At 36.7% G+C, this 21,392-nt stretch overlaps 1 protein-coding gene and 1 non-coding gene across 3 annotated transcripts in view; one reads left to right on the forward strand and one right to left on the reverse strand.

Moving 5' to 3' along the window:
- ZRANB3 (zinc finger RANBP2-type containing 3) overlaps positions 1-21,392 on the forward strand; it is a 261,258-nt gene that overhangs the window by 20,272 nt on the left and 219,594 nt on the right. The window contains exon 2 of one of the 2 annotated variants that reach the window (XM_060016888.1): positions 7,256-7,423. In XM_060016888.1, the coding sequence (XP_059872871.1) occupies positions 7,263-7,423 (161 nt within the window). In that variant the 5' untranslated portion in view covers positions 7,256-7,262. Of the gene's footprint in view, positions 1-7,255; positions 7,424-21,392 lie in introns of those variants that run through there. The other variant, XM_060016889.1, reaches the window with a different exon arrangement.
- Positions 837-943, reverse strand: LOC132428847 (U6 spliceosomal RNA). Its single transcript, XR_009520237.1, has one exon. It is a non-coding gene; the product is annotated as a U6 spliceosomal RNA (small nuclear RNA).

The raw sequence follows: 21,392 nt of genomic DNA on the forward strand, positions 1-21,392 counted from the left end.
GAAATTGTTTTTAAGTTGAACAGAAGATTTGATTGTTACTATGTATTAGGAAGAACTTTCTATAGTAAGCCTCGTTTCTAGCTTAGAACTTTCTATGGTATTCTAATACCCTAATATCCTAACGTGGGGCCTTCATCCATATACAATAAACTACCTTGTCTAATCTTAATCACTTTTCAAACTGTGTCCCCATTTTCCCTGCTATAACTTGAACTTGGCTTACAGTCTTTCTGTCTACCTACATTCTGACTTCTACATTCGAATGTACAGCCCAGCTGATGCAACATGTCAGTTTCTTAGTTCCTCGACTGCCATATCTCCTGTCAACTTTATTTCCACACTGGTTCAGCCATGTACTCCAGTGGTCCCACCTTATACTTTTTCATCTCTAGGAACTATTCTACCTCTAGACTGTCTAATCATGGTCCCCGTCCTTTGAAGTTTTAATATAACAAATAATATTGGGTGTATAGTGCCAGGTACTGCTCTAGGTGCATGGAATACACTAGGAAACAAAACAGACAGAAATGTCTGCTCTTACAAAACTTATGCCTTAGTGGGGAGAGACAATAAACAAAACCCATAATAAATATGTAATTTTATAGTTTTTACAAGTTGATGAATGTTATCAAGAAAGAAAAAGTAGAACAGGGGAGATATAAAAGGGAGTTCAATTTTTTTCTGTTTTTTTGTTTTACAAAATTTTAACTTTTATTCTCAAACAACTTAAGACTTATTAGAAGGTCCCAAGAATTGTGCAAAGGACTCCCATATGTCGTCAACCCAGAATCAAATGTTGTTAATATTTTGCCACATTTACTTTAAAATTTTCTCTCAAAAGTATGTAACACTTTATGAATTTGTGTGTCATCCTTGTGCAGGGGCCATGCTAATGTCCTCTGTATTGTTCTAATGTTAGTGTATGTGCTGCCCAAGCAAGCACGAGAGTTGGAATTTTAAATAAGGTGGTCAAGTTAAGTGTTCATTGAGAAATTGATATTTCAGGAAAGACTAGAAGGAAGAAAGGGAAGTAGCCATGCAGGTATGGGGGCAGTGCGGGAGCAGGGAGAGTGGTTTAGGTAGATGGACCAGCTAGTATGGAGTTTGACAGAAAGGAAAAAGTGAGGTAGAGAGGTAATAGGAATAGGGTAATAGGTGATTGGCAGATTGTAGAAGGGCTTATAAACCATTCATAGAGCTTTTCCCCAGTATAATCAGGAGCCACTGAGGACTTCTGAGAAGTGATATGATCAGACTTACTTTTTTAACTAGGAGGTAGAGGTGGAGGTGGTAGGGAATGGTGGGATTCTGGGTTTATTTTGAAGGTAGAGCCAACAGGAGATGCTGATGGATTAGATGTGCAGCATAAGACAAACAGTGAAGTCAAGGAGTTGGTGTGAGCCACTGGAAGGATAGGAGGGGGAAGGCCCTGGATGGAATATAGTTTGAGAGAAAGATCTGGAGTTCATTTTGGTCATATTAAGTTTGAGAGGCCCATTAGACTGCTAGGTAGGTATGTCTGTTTAAATATACGAACAAATCTGAAGTTCAGGAGAGGTGTGATCTCCATATATAAATGTGGGAGTCATTGGCATAGAGGTAGTATTTAAAAGCCATGAAACTAATGAGATCTCTAAAGGACAGATCAGAGGATACTAAAACCTGAGCCCTGGTACACTCTAAGAGGACAGGGAGATGAGGAAGAACCAGGGAAAGTTTAGACTGAGGAGGAATGATGTAGGATAAAATCCATGAGGATGCGGTGTTCTAGAATCTAAGTGAAAAAAAAGTCATTTAATGAGGAGGGAATGATTTCCTGGTAGGTCCAGTAAGATGAAGACTGAGAATTCCTTCCTGCTGTCTTCCTTTTACTTCCAATTCAGGGCATTTGTATGTTAAGAAGCCTTCCAAACCCCCAAATTTGAAAACTGAGTTCCTCTTATATGTTCCCTCAACACCTAGTATCAATACATTTTCTATAGTATTTCTTCAAAATTGCATCTGTGTTCTATGTTATTATATATCCAGAGCCTAGTGCAATGTCTGTATCATGTAAACACTCAAATATATTTTTGTTGAATACATGAAAGAATGAAATTCATTAAATGGTTATTTTTTAAGTGTAATTCTTTACAGGGCAAATATTCTGACTTTTTAAAACAATTTTTTAAAATTTATATTTGGCTGTGTTGGGTGTTCGTTGCTGTGCGTGGGCATTCTCTACTTGTGGCAATTGGGGGCTACTCTTGGTTGCGGTGTGCGGGCTTCTCATTGCAGTGGCTACTCTTGTTGCAGAGCCCAGGCTCTAGGTGTGTGGGCTTCCATAATTGTGGCGCCCAGGCTTCAGTAGTTGTGGCTTGCAGACTTCTAGAGCGCAGGCTCAGTAGTTGTGGTGCTCGGGCTTAGTGGCTCTGTGGCATGTGGGATCTTCCGGATCAGGGCTTGAACCTGTGTCCCCTGCATTGGCAGGCGTATTTCCAACCCCTGCACCACCAGGGAAGTCCTCTGACTATTTAAAATAGATATTTTCACTGGGATTTAGTCCTGAAGCAGAGATGGAGCATTCTTGTGTTAAAAAGGGAGCAAAGACCCAGTTAGATGTCTTACCTCTGCCACTAGCTGCATGATCTTCTTGGAGTTTTATCTCTTTGGTCCTCATTTTCCAAAACTTTTAGATCCATTGGTATGGGTTAAGCCAGTGTGTTGCTTTTTCCATTTTTTAAAATTAAAGTTTTAATTTTGAAATCATTGTATATTCATATGCTGTTGTGAGAAATAATGCAAAGAAATAATGCAGGTACAATCCTGGGTACCCTTCACCTAGTTTCCCCCAATGGTAATGTCTTGTAAAACTATAACACAATATCACCACCAGAATATTGACACCATCAAGATAGAGAAAATTTCCATCCCACAGGGATCCCTCATGTTGCCTTTTTAGAGTCACAACCTCTTCTCTCCTTCCCTACCTTAACCCCTGGCAACTACTAATCTTTTCTACAATTTTGTCATTTCAAGAATGTTATATAGGGCTTCCCTAGTGGCTCAGTGGTTGAGAGTCCGCCTGCCAATGCAGGGGACACGGGTTCGTGCCCCGGTCCGGGAAGATCCCACATGCCGCGGAGCAGCTGGGCCCGTGAGCCATGGCCGCTGAGCCTGGGCGTCCAGAGCCTGTGCTCCGCAGCGGGAGAGGCCACAACAGTGAGAGGCTGGCGTACCACACAAAAAAAAACAATAACAGAATTATCTCCTCAAAGTACATAATTTCCCTCACCAGCCATTTGCTTATTTCCAAAATAAACTTCTTGGTAGTATATTTTAACAATATTTGATTCTCCTCAACACAGTTCCATTGTTTACTTAAGAATGCATCAGTAAATTCCTATTGAATTTACCTTGTTCCCAGTAGATTACACAAATGCCATCTTTAGCTTAAAATCTTAAAAGATTGAGAAAACTTTTCTTTATTCTCTTGTCAAGTGTTGCTTATCAGGATAACTGCTTAGAAAATGAGTTCTCCTAAATTTGCTTTCGCTAAATCTCCTTAGCCAATAGTTATTGTGTTGATTATTTTAGTAACATGATATTAAAAGTTATATATTGCTGGTTCCACCTTAATGCCCCCCCAACCTTACTAAAAGTAAACTAGTATGTATAGATTGAATAAAACCTTTTTTGCTGAATTTCTAACCTAAATCCTCTACAGTTTTCATGATTAGAAAGATATTTATTATAACTGTTAGTTTCTTGATAATTTAGAAAGAAGATTAAGCCTGAGTCTTCTACTATTAATGTAATGTTGGTTACAGCTGACCTTTTGCAGCACATGAACGTGTATGACTGATCTACATACGTATTTTTCATTATAAGTTTTGTACTTTAGAAAGATAATATAAATGGGAAAGCGCTTTTTACAAATGTCTTTATTTTGAGTATTAACTAAAACATTCCTTTTCTATTAATTAGATTGTACCAGTACATATTTTTAAGTCCTTTATGTATTCAAGTACCTATTTGAATTATCAGTGAGCCAGTCACACCATAATTTTAGTTTAATTGAAATTTTTTCTATACATTTCTGTTCTGTTTTAGACATCTTCCATCTTCATATTTAAATAATTATTTTTTCTCTTATTTGTTACGCTATTAAAACATTTTTTTATTAAGATGGCTTTAGTTTCATTGTTTATTTTTACTAATATAGTATCTGATTCAGTCCTCATAAAATAAATCATATAAGTTGCAATGTGACCTCAACATAGCAGATATTTTTTTTCTTGGAGTATTTTTAAAATTTTTTTACAACTTAAAAAAAGTAAAGATAATAGGTAGTAGAATCATTTTTGTATATTTTTCTTAGCTTCTTGCCAGTGTTCCTCACTAAAATTTGATATCCCTTATCCTACTCACTCTGAAGGGCTTCTGGAAAGTTGACATGGCTCTTTCTAATGCTACTACCCTTAACAGGATAAATTTCACTTAATCCCAACTCCTCTGAATTTTGACTTTCTAGATTGAAGTCTGGAATGGGTATATCTGATTAGCAAAATCAGTAGCTATAAGGAAGGCTGGGAAAGCAAGAATCTGGTATTTCCAGCTTTATTATCGGAAGGTGATAATCTGACTTCCACTCATATTTGTAATGTAAGGAAATTTCTAAACATAACAGGGGTCCCAGATGTTGAGTGGCTGCAAAAAATGATATAAGTTTACTATCTCAAGGTGTCTCCCAATATATGTATTCACTCTTGTGCCCTACCTAGAGTTCCAGAGTCATGTTTTTTCAAGTCTATTTGGCATATCCACTTCATATCTTACAGTCATCTCAAACTACATATATTGCTAAAGAATTTGTTGATTTTTTTTTCCTCCCCATCCATTTGTTCGTTAGCCTTTAAGCTCTCAGTAAATTGCACAACTCCATCATGCTAAATATATCAATACATCTTGATTTCACATTTCCCTTATTCTCCACATGTACTCCATCAGCAAGTCCTGTTTGCTTTACCTCTGAGACATTTCCCAAATCCAGTTCCACTGCTAAAGATGATTTTTGCCATGTCTTTTGCAGCATGATAATAGGTTTCTTGCTTTCATGCTTTCCCCTTTCTGAACCATTCTCTATTCTCTCTGTCTTTTAAAAAATTTTTTGGCCACACTGCACAGCTTGCAGGATCTTAGTTCCCCGACCAAGGATCAAACCTGTGCCCCCTGCATTGGAAGCACAGAGTCCTAATCACTGGACTGCCAGGGAATTCCCCCCATTCTCTGTTCTTTACTCAGAGTTTTATTATTGCTATTGAGAAGGTGCTAGGGATGCTGACTCATTGGTGCTTATGAGGACCTTATCAGACAAGTGTGAGTCATAAATCATCTCTTAAATCCAGTTGCCATTGAGGCGGTGGGGGCTTTGTGGACTGGCAAAGTCCTATAGGAACATTTTCCCATGCCTTTCTATTGATAGCTTTGTCCTCCTCTTGTAGTTTTTGAAATGTAAGTCAGATTGTGTCACTCCCCTTCTTAAAACTTTCCAGTAACTGCTATCCAGTACGACTTTCAGTGAAGAACGAAATGTTCTATGTTCTATGTGTGCACCGTTCAGTATGAGAGCCACTAGCCATATGTGCCTATTGAGCACTTGAAACATGGTTGATGGAGGAACTGAGGAACTGAATTTTTAATTTAGTTAAATTTAAATAGCTACATCTGCCTAATAGTGTATTTGACAGCACCTCTCCTTTGGCTTCCCTTCATTCTTAAAGTGGAATCCAAAGTCCTTATCAAGAACTTCTATGATCTGACTCTTGGTTATCTCAGTAACTTCATCTCATATCATTCTCTTCGTTGGTCTAACCACATTGGCCTCTTCTCTGTTTCTAGAAAACACTAAGCCTTTTCTCAACTCAGGGTCTTTTTACTTATGCTGTTTGCCTGGAGTGCTCTTCTATCAACTTTGAACCTGACTGGTTCTTTCATATCCTTTAGACTGTAGACCAAGACCAAGTATCACCTAAGAGTGGCCTTACCTTGTCATCCTGCCTAAAGTGGCCATTACCCTCTTAAGTTTCTTCATAATACTTGTACTATACTGTAATTAATCTTGTTTATTTATTTGTTTATTTTCATCTCCCCCTCAAGAATGTTAGTTCTGTGGGGGTGTGATCCTTGGTTCTCTAGATCGTGGCATGTAGTACTTATTTGTTATTAATAAATACTTGTTGAATTCTTGAGATTCTTAAACATTGTACACAGAGGTTCATTACTTTTTTGGGGGGAGAGGGAGGCTAAAGTTTTATAAGTCTGCAAATAATTGAGAATTAAAGCAAATTTGTTTTAAAAATGAGACTATATATAAACAGATGAATGGTTCAATCTAAATACGAAGTGTTATTATTAGAGAAGCTTTATAGTTCAGTGATTTAATAGGACTTTTCTTCTTACAGCATTCTAAGAATTTACTGATATATGAAATTTTTATGTGGTGGAAAATTAAAATTATAACTGTGGAAAGCCACTGGTGAGGAAAGTGCTAATCAGGCAGAGTTGTTTCTTTTTGAATTTTATTTTTCTTTTTGAATTTTATTTTCTTTTTTTTAATACAGCAGGTTCCTATTACTTATCTATTTTATACATATATATAAATGTATATACATTTATACATGTATATATGTCAATCAGGCAGAGTTTATACTGTGGATTCAAGTGATTAAAGAATTCATTTTAATATTTAAAAATCAATCTCATTCAATAATATTAAGTTAATCTAATTATAAATTTGGAGTTGATGCCTTTGTGCTTAAAAAAAATTTTTTAATGCAATTTAACCTCATTCTTAGAAAATCTAGTATAATATGAAAATGAATACCTATTAAAGGATTAATTATAAAAGGATTCATCTTTCTGTAACAAATTCATCCCTATTTTAAAAATTATTTAGTTTGTAAAAATCTAGTTGATTTATAACTTTTTATAATACGTTTATTGCTTAAAATGGGTATGGCTACATCATGGCTCAATTAGAAATGCAAATGAAGTAGAGTATGCTGGTTCTTAGTGCATTAAGTAATTGCTTTTGGACTCAGTGCTTTGAATTTTCTTAATAGCTTATTCTGGGAACATGATTTAACCAATTTATATCTAGTATGTCAAGGCTATTGATAAGTGCTTTCATATTATTATTTATGTTTAATTCTCTAATACACTTAGTAATATCTCTTTTCCCCACCCCTCCCTCTTGTGATTTTTTTGTTTTTAGGATCATCATGCCCAGAGGTCATGACACAAAAAAGTCTCTTACACCTCAGATTTCTTGTTTGACAAGTGAATCTTATAAACAGCTGGATTTTTTGCCTGACAAACTAAGAGCAAAGCTGCTTCCCTTCCAGAAAGATGGCATCACTTTTGCCTTGAGAAGAGACGGCAGGTAAAGTACTTTTTTCAAGACATGCTAAAATGCTAAATCCCTGGCAAGCGAATAAAAAAACAAAGCTTTGTGAAAAAAAAATCTTTTTGTGTATACGTAGTCTTCCCCGTTAATTTTTTTTTTTTTTTTACTGGATCATGAAATAATAATTTCAGGATATATTTTATTTTGCCTTCATTCTTGAATGATACTTCAGTTGGCAATACAGCTCTACTTTAATAGCCTTTTTTTTCTTAGCACCCTGAACACTGTATTCTGCTGTCTTCTGGCTTCCATAGGTGCCATTAAAAAGTGTGCTCTCAGGCTTCCCTGGTGGCGCAGTGGTTGAGAGTCCGCCTGCCAATGCAGGGGACACGGGTTCATTCCCCGGTCCGGGAAGATCCCACATGCTGCGGAGCGGCTGGGCCTGTGAGCCATGGCCGCTGAGCCTGCGCGTCCGGAGCCTGTGCTCCACAACAGGAGAGGCCACAACAGTGAGAGGACCATGTACCGCCAAAAAAAAAAAAAGTATGCTCCCGAGTATCAAAATATTATCCTACAGGTGACTTATTGATTACAAAGAGAAAAATTACACTTAAAATGGTCAAGGTTGGTATCTCCGATTAATGGTACAGATACCGGCATAATGTGGTACACAGGAGGTCTATAACTTTCTTTTTTTTTAAGTTATTTATTTAATTTATTTATTTTTGGCTGTGTTGGGTCTTCGTTGCTGCACACGGGCTTTCTCTAGTTGCAGTGAGCAGTGCGCGTGCCTCTCATTGCGGTGGCTTTTCTTGTTGCGGAGCACGGGCTCTAGGCATGTGGGCTTAAGTACTTATGGCATGCAGGCTCAGTAGTTGTGGTTCGAGGGCTGTAAAGCACAGGCTCAGTAGTTGTGGCTCATGGGCCTAGCTGCTACATGGCAAGTGGGATCCTCCCGGACCAGGGATCAAACCCGTGTCCCCTGCATTGGCAGGTGGACTCTCAACCACTGCACCACCAGGCAAGTCCCAGTGTATAACATTCTTACGTGGTGTTCTTCCCAGAAATATTTGACCTGATAATCCTGAGGAAACAATCAAACCAGTTCAGCATGTGGGACATTTTTTCAGGACAACTGACCTGATCTCTTCAAATGATTAAATGTCATGGAGAACCAAGGGAAGTGGTGGGAATGTTCTAAATTGAGAAGCAACCTAAGAGCTAGAACAACTGAAAGTAATGCATAAACCTTGATTAGATCCTGAATAAGTAAAAAGAAAAGCTTTAAAGGTCACTTTTGGGTTAACTGGGAAAACTTCATCTGGACTCTATTGGAGTGCTGTTATTGAATTAATGTTGATTACCTTAGATGTGGGAATGGTGTTATAGTTGAGTATAAGAATGTTCTTGTTCCTGGGAAATGCATGATAAAGAATTTGGGGATGAAGAATCCTGCTATCGGGCTTCCCTGGTAGCGCAGTGGTTGAGAGTCCGCCTGCCGATGCAGGGGACACAGGTTCGTGCCCCGGTCCGGGAAGATCCCACATGCTGTGGAGTGGCTGGGCCTGTGAGCCATGGCCACTGAGCCTGCGCGTCTGGAGCCTGTGTCCCGCAATGGGAGAGGCCACAACAGTGAGAGGCCCATGTACCGCAAAAAAAAAAAAAAAAAAAAAAGAATCCTGCTATCTATAGCCTATTTTCTACATTTTCCTAAAAGGGAAAGTCATGTATATGTTTAGAGAAACTTTGAGGAGGTCAGCCAAAATATTAACAGTGTGAACACTTGAGTGGTATAAATGTGTTCATTGTATTATTCTTTTTGACTTTTATGTGAGTTTGAAAATTTTCAAAAAAAAAAAGAATCAGTCTAATTTTCATTTCTTTGTAAACTATCTTTTATCTGTATCTGATTTTAAGATATTTTTTTTGTCTTTAGAGTTCTGCAATTTTGCTATAATTTATTCTATATGGTTTTCTTTTTTTTTTTTTTTTTTTTGGTATGCTGGCCTCTCACTGTTGTGGCCACTTCCGTTGCGGAGCACAGGCTCCAGATGCGCAGGCTCAGCGGCCATGGCTCACGGGCCCAGCCACTCTGTGGCACGTGGGATCTTCCTGGACCGGGGCACGAACCCGTGTCCCCTGCATCGGCAGGCGGACTCTCAACCACTGCGCCACCAGGGAAGCCCGGTTTTCTTTTTATTTATCCTCCTTGAGATTATTGTATGTTTTTAATCTGAGATTTGTGCCATGTTGATTCTGGGAAATTCTCACTCTTCAAATATTGATTCTTACCCATTCTCTTTATTTTCTTCTTCTGCTACTCCAATTAGACTTATACTTGTCCATTTCACTTTATCCTATGCTTCCATTAATGTCTCATATTTTCTATGTCTATCTGGGCTACATTATGGCTGTTTTGTTGTTGTTGTTTTAAATGGGGTTGACCAAAAAGTTCATTCGGGTTTTTCTGCAAGATGTTACAGAAAAACCCACACGAACTTTTTGGCTAACCCAATAAATATTTATTTATTTTATTTATTTATTTGGCTGTGCTGGGTCTTAGTTGCGGCACACGGGACCTTTGTTGCCATGTGTGGCATCTTTTAGTTGTGGCATGTGGCATCTTTTTTTTTTTAGTTGTGGCATGTGGGATCTTTAGTTGAGGGCTGTGGGATCTAGTTCCCTGACCAGGGATTGAACCTGGGTACCCTGCACTGGGAGCTTGGAGTCTTAGCCATTGGACCACCAGGGAAGTCCCTATGGCTGTTCTTAAGACCTCTCTTATAGTTTATGATTCAGCTTTTTAATCTGTTAACTCACATATTCAGCTTTAAAGGACTTTTTTTAATGATGAATAACATATGGAGAAGTGTGTGCAGATCATAAGCATATAACTTGAAGAATTTTCACCATATAGCCATCACCACAATCAAGAAATAGAACGTTACCTGCATCCCAGAAACCTTCCTTTTGCCTTCTCCCAATCACTACTGCCTCCCTCCTTTCCAAAGGTAACCACTATCCTGATTTCTCACACCACAGATTACTTTTACATGTTCAACTATGTTAATTGTAATCATCCATATGTACTCTTTTTTTAAATTTATTTATTTAATTTATGTATTTTTGGCTGCGTTGTATGTATTATGTTGTATGTATTATGTATTATTTTTGGCTGCGTTGTATGTATTATGTATTTGGGGCTTCTCATTGCAGTGGCTTCTCTTGTTGTGGAGCTTGGGCTCTAGGCACGTGGGCTCAGTAGTTGTGGCGCACGGGCTTAGTTGCTCTGTGGCATGTGGGACCTTCCCAGATCAGGCTTGAACGCATGTCCCCTGCATTGGCAGACAGATCCTTAACCACTGTGCCACCAGGGAAGCCCTGTATGTAGTCTTTTATGTCTGACTTTTCTCATTCAACATCATTGTGAGATCCTTCCATAGTGTCGCATGTAGTTGTAATTGGTTCATTCTCATTGCTATATAAAATTCCATTGTGTAAATATACCATAATTTATTTATTCATTGTACTGTTGATGAGCACTTGGGTTGTTTCTAGTTTGGAGCTCTTAAAAATAACAATGCTATGAACATTCTTAGACAATTCTTTTGGTAAACATATATACACATTTCTGTTGTGCATATACCAAGAAGAGGAATTGTTGGTCATAAATATGCATATATTCCACTAAGTAGATGCTGCCTCTGTTAGTTTGTCAGGGATGTCATAATGAAGTACCATAACTGGGTGGGTTGAACAACTGAAATTTATTGTTTCATGGTTCTTGAGGCTAGAATTCGAAAATCAAGGTGTTGGCAGAGTTGATTCCTTCTCAGGACTGTGAGGGAAGGATCTGTTCCAGGTCTCTCTCCTTGGCTTTTAGATGTGTATCTTCTTCCAATGTCTTTTAACATCATCTTCCCTCTATTTGTGTCAGAAATTTCCCTTCTTATAAGGACATCAGTCATATTGGATTTGGGCCCACCCTAATGACTTAATTACTGATTACATCAGTAATGACCCTATTTCCCACTTTCTGAGGGACTGGAGCTAAGACTTCAACATATGAATTTTGGGGGACACAGTTCAACCCATAACTTGGCCAAACATTTTTCAAAGTGATTTAACCAATTTATACTTGTGTCAACAGTGGATAAGAGTTCCATTTGTACCACAGCCTCACCAGTACCTCATATTGCTTATCTTTAGTGCCATTTTAGTTATTCTTATAGGAATATAGTGATAGCTATTGACTTTTCATGTACATTTTTCTGATGACCAATGAAGCTTAACACCTTTTCCTATGCTTATTAGCCGTTTGGATATCCACTTATGTTAAGTGCTTGTTCATGTCTTATCCATTTTTCTCCTGGGTTATCTGCCTGCCTTTTTCTTATCATTTTGTAGAGACTTATCAGGTTTATATTCTGGATGGGTCTTTTGTATCTGTGTTGCAAATGATTTTTCTCAGGCTATGGCTTGCCTTTTCACTCTCTTAATTATGCCTTTTGATAAGCAGACATTCTCAAATTTAATGTCCTGTTAAATATTCTTTATTGGTATTGTCTTTTATGGCTGACACTTTTTGCATCCTATTTAAGAAATCTTTGTCTATTACAAGGTTGTGAAGATAATTTCCTGTGTTTTCTTCTAAAAACTTTTTTGTCTCTTTTTTACATTTAGATCTACAACCTACTTGGGTTTTTTGTTGCTTGTTTGTTTGGCCTTTTGGTTTGTGGGATCTTAGTTCCTTGACCAAGGATTGAACCCGAGCCCTTGACAGTGAAAGTGTGGATTCCTAACTGCCAGTCCGCCAGGGAATTCTCTACAATCAACTTGGAATTGATTTTTGTATATGTTATAAGGTAGAGGTGATGGTGGATTGATTGGTTATATTTATTTATTTACTATTGTATATGGAATATAATTGAACCATTACAATTTATTTATTTATTGGCTGTGTTGGGTCTTCGTTGCTGTGTGAGGGCTTTCTTTACTTGTGGTGAGTGGGGGCTACTCTTCGTTGCGATGCGTGGGCTTCTTATTGCGGTGGCTTCTCTTGTTGTGGAGCACAGGCTCTAGGCATGCGGACTTCAGTAGTTGTGGCACACGGGCTTCAGTAGTTGTGGGTCACGGGCTCTAGAGCACAGGCTCAGTAGTTGTGGCACACAGGCTTCGTTGCTGTGTGGCATGTGGAATCTTCCCGGACCAGGACTCGAACCCATTTCCCCTCCATTGGCAGGTGGATTCTTAAACACTGCACCACCAGGGAAGACCTATTCTTCCATTTCTTTAATTGCCCTCCAGTTACTTCATCTCAATTATTCTTTCCCTTATTTCTTTTTCAGTAAATTTTTTGTAATTTTCAATATATGGTTCTTTCACATATATCATTAACTTTATTCCTAGGTATTTAATATTTTTGGTGCTGTTATAAATGGTCTTCCCCCCGCCTCCTGCTGATTTTAAGGTTTTCTCTTTGTTCAGCTATCCAAAATTTTACTATGATGTGCCTAAGTGTGGTTTTCTTTGCATTTATACTTCTTAATCTGTGGGCTGATATCATTCATTAGTTCTGGATAATTCTCTGTTGTTTTCTCTTCAACTGTTATTTTTGCTCATTTTTAATACTCCTTGCCTCCAGTTATACCTATGTTAGACCTTTTCTCAGTGTCCCATATATCTCTTACCTTCTCTTTTTGTATTTTCTTATTTTAAATTTCTCTGCTTCAGTTGGATATTTTTGTTTATCCATATTCTTGTTAACTAATACTATCTTTTGCTGTAAGTTAATCTATTGGATTCTCTTAAGGAAGAGACCATCACTCAAAATATCTTAAACCAAAGCCCACACAATATGTCTGACACAGGGAATTACCTGGCGGTTCCTTGGTTGAGAACTCTGCACTTTCACTGCTAGGGGCTGGGATTCAATCTCTGGTTGGGGAACTAAGATCCCGGAAGCCGTGTGGCATGGCCAAAAAAAAAGTCTGAAACAAAGAAGTTGAATTTATTACTTGCTAAGCAAGGGAGAACTGTGCTCCTTGGACATGGCTCTCCAAGCAAAGCAAAGAGTTAGTATTGTATCTGGTTTGGGAGGAAGTCTGTAGACTGTAAAAAACAGGAGTGTTTAATGACTTGCTGAATTTCAGAGTATAGATGAGAGATTAGCCGACTAATGTCAAAGAACAGTCACTCCGTTCCTTTCTTGAAATTGGAGAATAGGAACATTTTATTTTCTGTTCTTAATGTCACGTAGTGTATTTTTAAGCCCTAGAATATCCAGTTTCTATCTGCCTCATTATGACGTTGGTATCTTGTTTCTTGCCAACTTTTAATTTCATCTCTTATTTCTGTAAATATCTAGAATATACTTATTTTACATATCTGAAGTGCTTTGGAGGCTAATTTTACCTTTTGTTATTATTGTTGTTCATGATAGCTTATTTCCCAATGTATTTGCTAATTAAAAAAATTTTGTTTTAATAATTAGGTAATCTTAGTCTCTGGGAATTTTGAGAAACCTAAATAGTGAGTAGATTCTTTTAGGAAGGACTTACAAAGTTAAGTCTTTGGTTTAAGGTTTTCCAGGTCACATAGGCAGTATCAAATTCATTTTTAGGTAGGCTTATGATTATGAATTTTGATCATTAATTTTCTCCCCATGCCAAACCTTAAGTTTCCTTATTGGCTTTAAAAAAATTTTAGGTATAATTAAATTCAGTAAAATGCACAGATTTTAGCTGTACAGTTCAGTGAATTGTGATATATGTATACTTCTGTGTTTTCAAACACGTCAGATACAGAATACTTCCATCACCCAGAATAGGCCTCTTTTTAGTCAACTCCTTCCCCTTGAATTAGGCAACCACTGATTTGATGTCTGTCACCAGAATGTATTGTTTTGTGTTAGTTACTTGATGCTCTCTTAATTTTTTTAAGAATTTATTTAATTTACTTACTTATTTTTGGCTGCGTTGGATCTTCGTTGCTGCTTGCGGACTTTCTCTAGTTGCGGCGAGTGGGGGCAACTCTTCCTTGCAGTGCACGGATTTTCTCATTGCGGTGGCTTCTCTTGTTGCGGAGCACGGGCTCTAGGCACGTGGGCTTCAGTAGTTGTAGCATGCGGACTCAGTAATTGTGGATCGCAGGCTCAGTAGTTGTGGCACATGGGCTTAGTTGCTCCGCGGCATGTGGGATCTTCCTGGACCAGGGCTAGAACCCGTGTCCCCTGCATTGGCAGGCGGATTCTTAACCACTGCACCACCAGGGAAGTCCCTCTCAATATTTTTTAACTTTTTACTTTGAAATAATTTTAACTTATAGAGAAGTTATTAAGAAAAGTATAGAAATAACTTTCATATACCTTTTATCTAGTTTAATTTTAAACATTTTGCCACTTTTCCTTTACCTTTTTTTAACATTTTATTTTATATTGAAGTATAGTTGATTAACAATGTTGTGATAGTTTCAGGTGTACAGCAAAGTGATTCAGTTATACATATACATGTATCTATTCCTTTTCAAATTCTTTTCCCATTTAGGTTGTTACATAATATTGAGCAGAGTTCCCTGTGCTATACAGTAGGTCCTTGTTGGTTATCCATTTTAAATATAGCGGTGTGGACATGTCAGTCCCAAACTCTCTAACCCTTCCCCCCCACCCAACCAAAAGTTCGTTCTTAAGTTTGTGACTCTATTTCTGTTTTGTAAATAAATTCATTTGTATCATTTCTTTTTAGGTTCCGCATATAAGTAATACCACACTGTATTTCTCTTTCTCTGTCTGACTTACTTCACTCAGTATCACAATCGCTAGATCCATCCATGTTGCTGCAAATGGCATTAATGTCTGAGTAGTATTCCATTGTGTATATGTACCACATCTTCTTTATCTGTTCCTCTGTCGATGGACATTTAGGTTGCTTCCATGTCTTGGCTATTGTAAACACTGCTGCAATGAACATTGGGGTTCCTTTAATTTTTTATTCTCTCTCCCTCTCCCTCTGTCCCTTTCTTTGTCTCTCTCTACACATACACACGCATATTAGTGGGTTTTTTTTTCTGAATCACTTGAGGGTAGGTTACATGTATCATGCTCCTTTAACCTACAATATTTCAACATTGTGTGTATTTTTTAAGAACAAAGATATTCTCTAACATAGCCACAGTACATAATCAAATTCAGGAAATTTAACTTCTATGCAGTTCTTTAATCTACATATCTGTTGTCAATTGTACCAATAGTATCCTTATAGCATTTTTTTTCTTTTAGCGCAAAGATCCAGTCCCAGATCAGCTTTTGCATTTAGTGATATCTCTTTCTATCCTTTATTGTAGGACAGTTCCACAGCCTTTCATGACATTAGTATTTTTTTTTTAAAGAATATAGACCTGTTTATTTTATAGAATGTGTCTCAATTTCTTTAATGTTTTCTCATGACAGGATTTAGATTAGTCCTTTCTGGATTGGTACGTAAGTGAGATCAAGGTCCTGTCCTTGTCACGATATTGCTTTTGAAGGCACACTGTATCTGTCAGCCTCTCACTGGTGGTATTAATTTTAATTGCTAGTCAAAGTGTTGTAGTTTCTCTACCATATATATAGTTACTATTTTTCCCTCACTCAATTGTTGCCTATTTAACAAACAACTAACATGAGATGTTAAGACCATGCAAATATGCTTCTCCTTATTTGATTTTTTCCTCTTGGATTTGCATCCATAGATGATTCTTGCTTAAAATAATTTTTGCCATGTAGTTGTTAAAATGTTGATTTATTGACTGGCATCCTGCTTTAAGGAACAGCCCTCCTCTGCCCAGCAATCTCTTTCTTTCTCTCTCTCTGCCCATCCATCTGTCCTTCCCTCCTCAGTATGGGCTCATGGAATCCTATATATTGAATGAGTTATAATCCCTTACTCTACCATAGCTTACGTTTGTCTTTTTTGGAACTTGGTATGAATGGAAATCATATAATTTATGTGTGTCTGACTTCTCTTGTTCAACATGTTTTTGAGATTCATATACATTTTTTTGATCTCTGAATGTAGGACAGTTATTTTATTCATTCACTTGCTGACAGACATTTGGGTTGGTTCTAATTTAGGAGTCTTATGAATAAAGATGGTATTAACATTCTTGAACAAGTCCTTTTGTGGACATGCTTTTTCCTGCTAGATTTTAGGGTAGGTATATCTGTTTAACTTTGTAAGAAAACTGCCCAACTTTTTTTCCAGCCCATCAGCAATATATGAGAGTTCTCGGTGCTTGAAGTCTCAGCCTATATCATTTTAGCCATTCAAAATTAATGGATCTTCATGTGGTAGGTCATTGTATTTTAATTTGTGTTTTCCTAATGACTAATGGTGTTGGCATCTTTCCCTGTGCTTATTGGGTGTCTATCTATATGAGGTAGTTATATCTTATATTAATGTTTTACCCATGTTTTAGTTGTTGTCTTTTTTTTTTTTGGCCTCTCTGCATGGCTTCTGGGATCTTAGTTCCCCGACCAGAGATTGAACCTGGGCTGTGGCAGTGAAAGCACTGAGTCCTAACCATTGGACTGCCAGGGAATTCCCAGTTGTTGTCTTTTTACCTCTGATTTGAAGGAGTTTTTTTTATACTCTGCATAAAACACCTATGCCACATACATGTGTTATGGGTAGTTTCTCCCAGTCTATAACTTGCCTTTTACTTTTCTTCACAATATCCTTTGATCAACAGAATTTTAGAATTTTGATAAAATCCAGCTAATCCAGTTCTTATATGGTAATGCTTTTTATGTTGTCACCAATAAGTCTTTTTTACCCCACAATCACAAATATGGTCTCTTATGTTTTGTACTGGAAGTTTTATAGTTTTAGCATTTGTGTTTTGATATATGATTTATCTCAAATTAATTTTTGTATATGGGGTGAGAAGAGAGTTCTAGGTTCAGTTTTCTTTCACACCGATATCCAGTTATTCCAGCACCATTTGTAGAAAAGTCTATATTCTTTTCCATAAGTTACATTGGTGCCCTTGTGGCACAGCAATTGACCATACATGTATAAATCTACTTCCTGCTGGTTTCCTTTTGCTTATATCTCTCTTTCTATTGTCACCCCTTTTCCACTTTCATTTATGTTGTAGCTTTCTTAGGCTCATGTTTTGTTTAGGAGCCTCACTTCCACTGTTCATTTTGTGTAGATCTAAGACCCTATTCCTATTGCTCTGCTTGGCTGTTAAATCTTAAGGTTCCTTGTTGATGGTGTCTGTAGACACCTTCATTGTGACCCATGGCTTTATTACTCACCTGTTACTCTGGGTTTGACTTTCTCTTTTGTTTCTGGTCATTGTAAATATTTTTTTTACTTTTCTTCAGGCCAGCTTTGCATTTTAAAATATAGTATTTTATCTAATTTCCATATTTCTAGGTATTTGCAAAGGAAAGGGCTTTTAGAATAACTGAACCACCATAGTACTGGGAGCATGAATTTTACTGTTAAATCTTCATTTGGGATTATACTCTGTGTCATTCATTATATAATAGCCTTATTATACAATTACTTTCCTTTTGTACTCTAATCTTGTATAATTAATATTCCAACAACAATTTCTTTCTCACCATAATTTTTTTGTAGTGTACTTTTAACCATCTTTCTATTTTCAACATTTTTGAGACACTTCCTTTAGATGCTTTTTAAAATTTCAAACTCAGATTTCACTTTGTGATTCAGTTTGTCTTTTCTCTTAAGTATTATTAAGCTTACTTTCATTCGTTGACATTAGAGCTATGCTTGGTCTTAATTCCGTCATCATAGTAATTGTTACTGTTTCTGTTCCTAAAAATATGTTACTATATAATCACTTTGTGAACCACCAAATATATTACTATGTGATCCAAGTTTTCTTCTGTTTAGTATGTGCTTTTAGTAATTTGAAAGGTATAGACTTTGAATCCGCTGGTAATCTTTATAACTATAACTTTGTATAATATACTTGTATCTCCATTTTATTAGGCAGTGTTTTCTTATTCCCAGTTATGTGTAGTGATAGTTGGTATGTTGCCTTTTTCTCTTTCTATCCTTCTTTCTCAGCACATCATATTAATTGGTTAAATTATTTTTCTGATGTTACCTTTGTATTTTAAAAGATATTTATAATTTATTCTACAATATACTTAGATTATTTTCTTTACCAACTTTATGTTTTTATTTTTTTTTAATTTGGCCACGCCATGCAGCTTGTGGGATCATAATTCCCTGACAAGGGACTGAACCCGGTCCCCGACAGTGAAAGCGAGGAGTCCTAACAACTGGACCGCCAGGGAATTCCCCTTTACCATCTTTAAATGATCTTTGCCTTTTTCCCCTCTTACCTCTTGTTAGGTATGTAATTTCGATGTTGTTGTTGTCTGTAACTGTTACATTCTCTTCTGTATGCAGATTATTTAAACCACTAAGTGATTTCATGCCTTCCCTTCAGTCCATTTTGTTTCTGCACAGTGTTCTTTGGTTGAAGTTATCTCCTCAAAGTTTTTCAGGACTAAACTAATGGGAAACCAATTCCCCAGTTTCTTGCATTTTAAAAACGTCTTTACACAGAGTTTATACTAAATGAGGAAGTGGCTGGGTAAGAAATTCCTCAGTCTCACTTTCTTTTCTGGTTGATGTTGTAGGCGTTGCTCCACTGTTTACTGTAGACAAGCTGAGGGCCGCCTGGGTTTTTTGTTTTCTTCTTAGAGATGATTGATTTTTTTTGGTTTCACTACCCATTTTGGCAGTCCAGTACTGGAATATGTCTTGGTGTTGATGCATCTATATCTCTTTCTGGATGGGCTATATTATTTTAATGTCCAGTTTACACTTTTCTATCATTTCTGGGAATTTTTCTTGAATTACATGGAGAACAGTTTTTCAGGGCTTTTATTTTGGTTTTCTTCTTTGAAGCCATCAAGTATGCTTATGTTTTTTGATTGATTTTGACCTACCATCTCTATCCTTTGTATTTTCTTTCATAATTTATTTTTTCTCTAAAACACTTTTGGTCTGTTCATTCCCTTTGAAAATTTTCTTTCAGTCATGTCCTATGTATACTTTCCTGTTTTTTTAGCAGTGCCTATTCTCTTTTCTGCTTCCATTTGGTCTTCATTTCAGTGGTGTTTATTTTTCTTTTACTTCTCACACCTGTCAGTTCACATTTAATTTCTTTGTTTTTTAACATAACTTCATTAAGTTTCTGTACCTCTACTTTATATATCTTGTGTTATAGAGGTAATTAAAGTTTAAATTTGTGGCACACCCTTTAACTATGATTTTCATCTGCTTCATAGGTACTTTTTTCTGTGTTTTTCCTTTTGATTTCCATTTTGTTTCCTTCTTATATTCATAGCATCAATTTTTTTAAGAAATTACTGCTCATCATTCAATAAGGAACATTTTTCCTGAGCCTGCTATTTGCGAAAGATCACCTCAGAGAGGGCTACAGTAATGTTCTAGACTAAAACCTATTCTCTTTACGACACCATTTTTAAAAAATTATTTATTGTTATTTTTATTTATTTTTATTGAAGTATGGTTGATTTATAATATTGTATTAGTTTCAGGTATACAGCATAATGATCCAGTGTATTTGCAGATTATATTCCGTTATAAGTTATTATAAGATAAAAGGTACAATTTCCTGTGCTATATAGTATATCCTTGCTGCTTATCTAATTAATATATAGTAGTTTGTTAATCTCATACCCCTAATTTGTCCCTTCCTCCTCTCTCCCCTTTGGTAACCACAAATTTATTTTCTGTATCTGTGAGTCTGTTTTGTATATACATTCATTTGTATTATTTTTTAGATTCCACATATAAGTGATATCATATAGCATTTGTCTTTCTCTGTCTGGCTTATTTCACTGAGTATAATATTCTCTAGGTCCATCCACATTGCTGCAAATGGCAATATTTCATTCTTTTTTGTGGCTGAGTAATATTCCATTGTATGAGAGAGAGAGAGGGAGTGTGTGTGTGTGTGTGTGTGTGTGTGTGTGTGTGTGTGTGTGTGTGTGTGTGTGTGTATATCACATCTTCTTAATCCAGTAGTCTGCTGATGGGCACTTAAGTTGCTTCTGTGTCTTGGCTATTATAAATAGTGCTGCTATGATCATTGGGGTGCATGTATCTTTTTGAATTAAGTGTTTTTGTTTTTTCTGGGTATATTCCCAGTAGTGGAATAGCTGGATCATATGGTAGTTCTATTTAAGGTGTAGTTAAGGTAGTTTTTTTAAGGCACCTCCATACTGTTTTCCACAGTGACATAGTTACATTCCCACCAACAGTGTACAAGACTTCCCTTTTCTTCACATACTCTCCAACATCTGTTATTTGTAGACTTTTTGATGATAGCCATTCCGATAGGTGTGAGGTGAAACCTCATTGTGGTTTTGATTTGCGTTTTTCTAATATTTAGTGGTGTTGAGCATCTTTTCATGTGCCTATAAGCCATCTGCATGTCTTCTTTGGAAAAATGTCTATTCAAGTCTTCTGCCCATTTTTTGATTGGATTGTTTGGTTTTTTGATATTGAGTTATATGAGCTGTTTGTATATTTTGGATATTAACCCCTTGTCACATGAATCATTTGCAAATATTTTCTCCCATTTTGTAGGTTGTCTTTTTGTTTTGTTGATGTTTTCCTTTGCTGTGCAAAAGCTTTTAAGTTTAATTAGGTCCCATTTGCTTATTTTTGCTTTTATTTACTTTACTTTAGGAGACTGAGCCAAGAAAATATTTCTACTATTTATGTCAAAGAGTGTTTTGCCTATGTTCTCTTCTAGGTGTTTTATGGTTTCATGTTTATGACAGTATTTCTATATGTAATTTATTTCTTTTGATTATATGACCTGAGCAAAAGAAATCCACATAGCAGGGTAACTAATGGTATAAAGACTCTCAGTCCTCTCTTAGCCTCTCTGTGCTACCTCCATTTGGGGTTTCATCATTGAGCTCTGGCCTGGGGTTTCATCATTG

Source organism: Delphinus delphis, chromosome 7 (assembly GCF_949987515.2).
Source record: "Delphinus delphis chromosome 7, mDelDel1.2, whole genome shotgun sequence".
Lineage (NCBI taxonomy): Eukaryota > Metazoa > Chordata > Mammalia > Artiodactyla > Delphinidae > Delphinus > Delphinus delphis.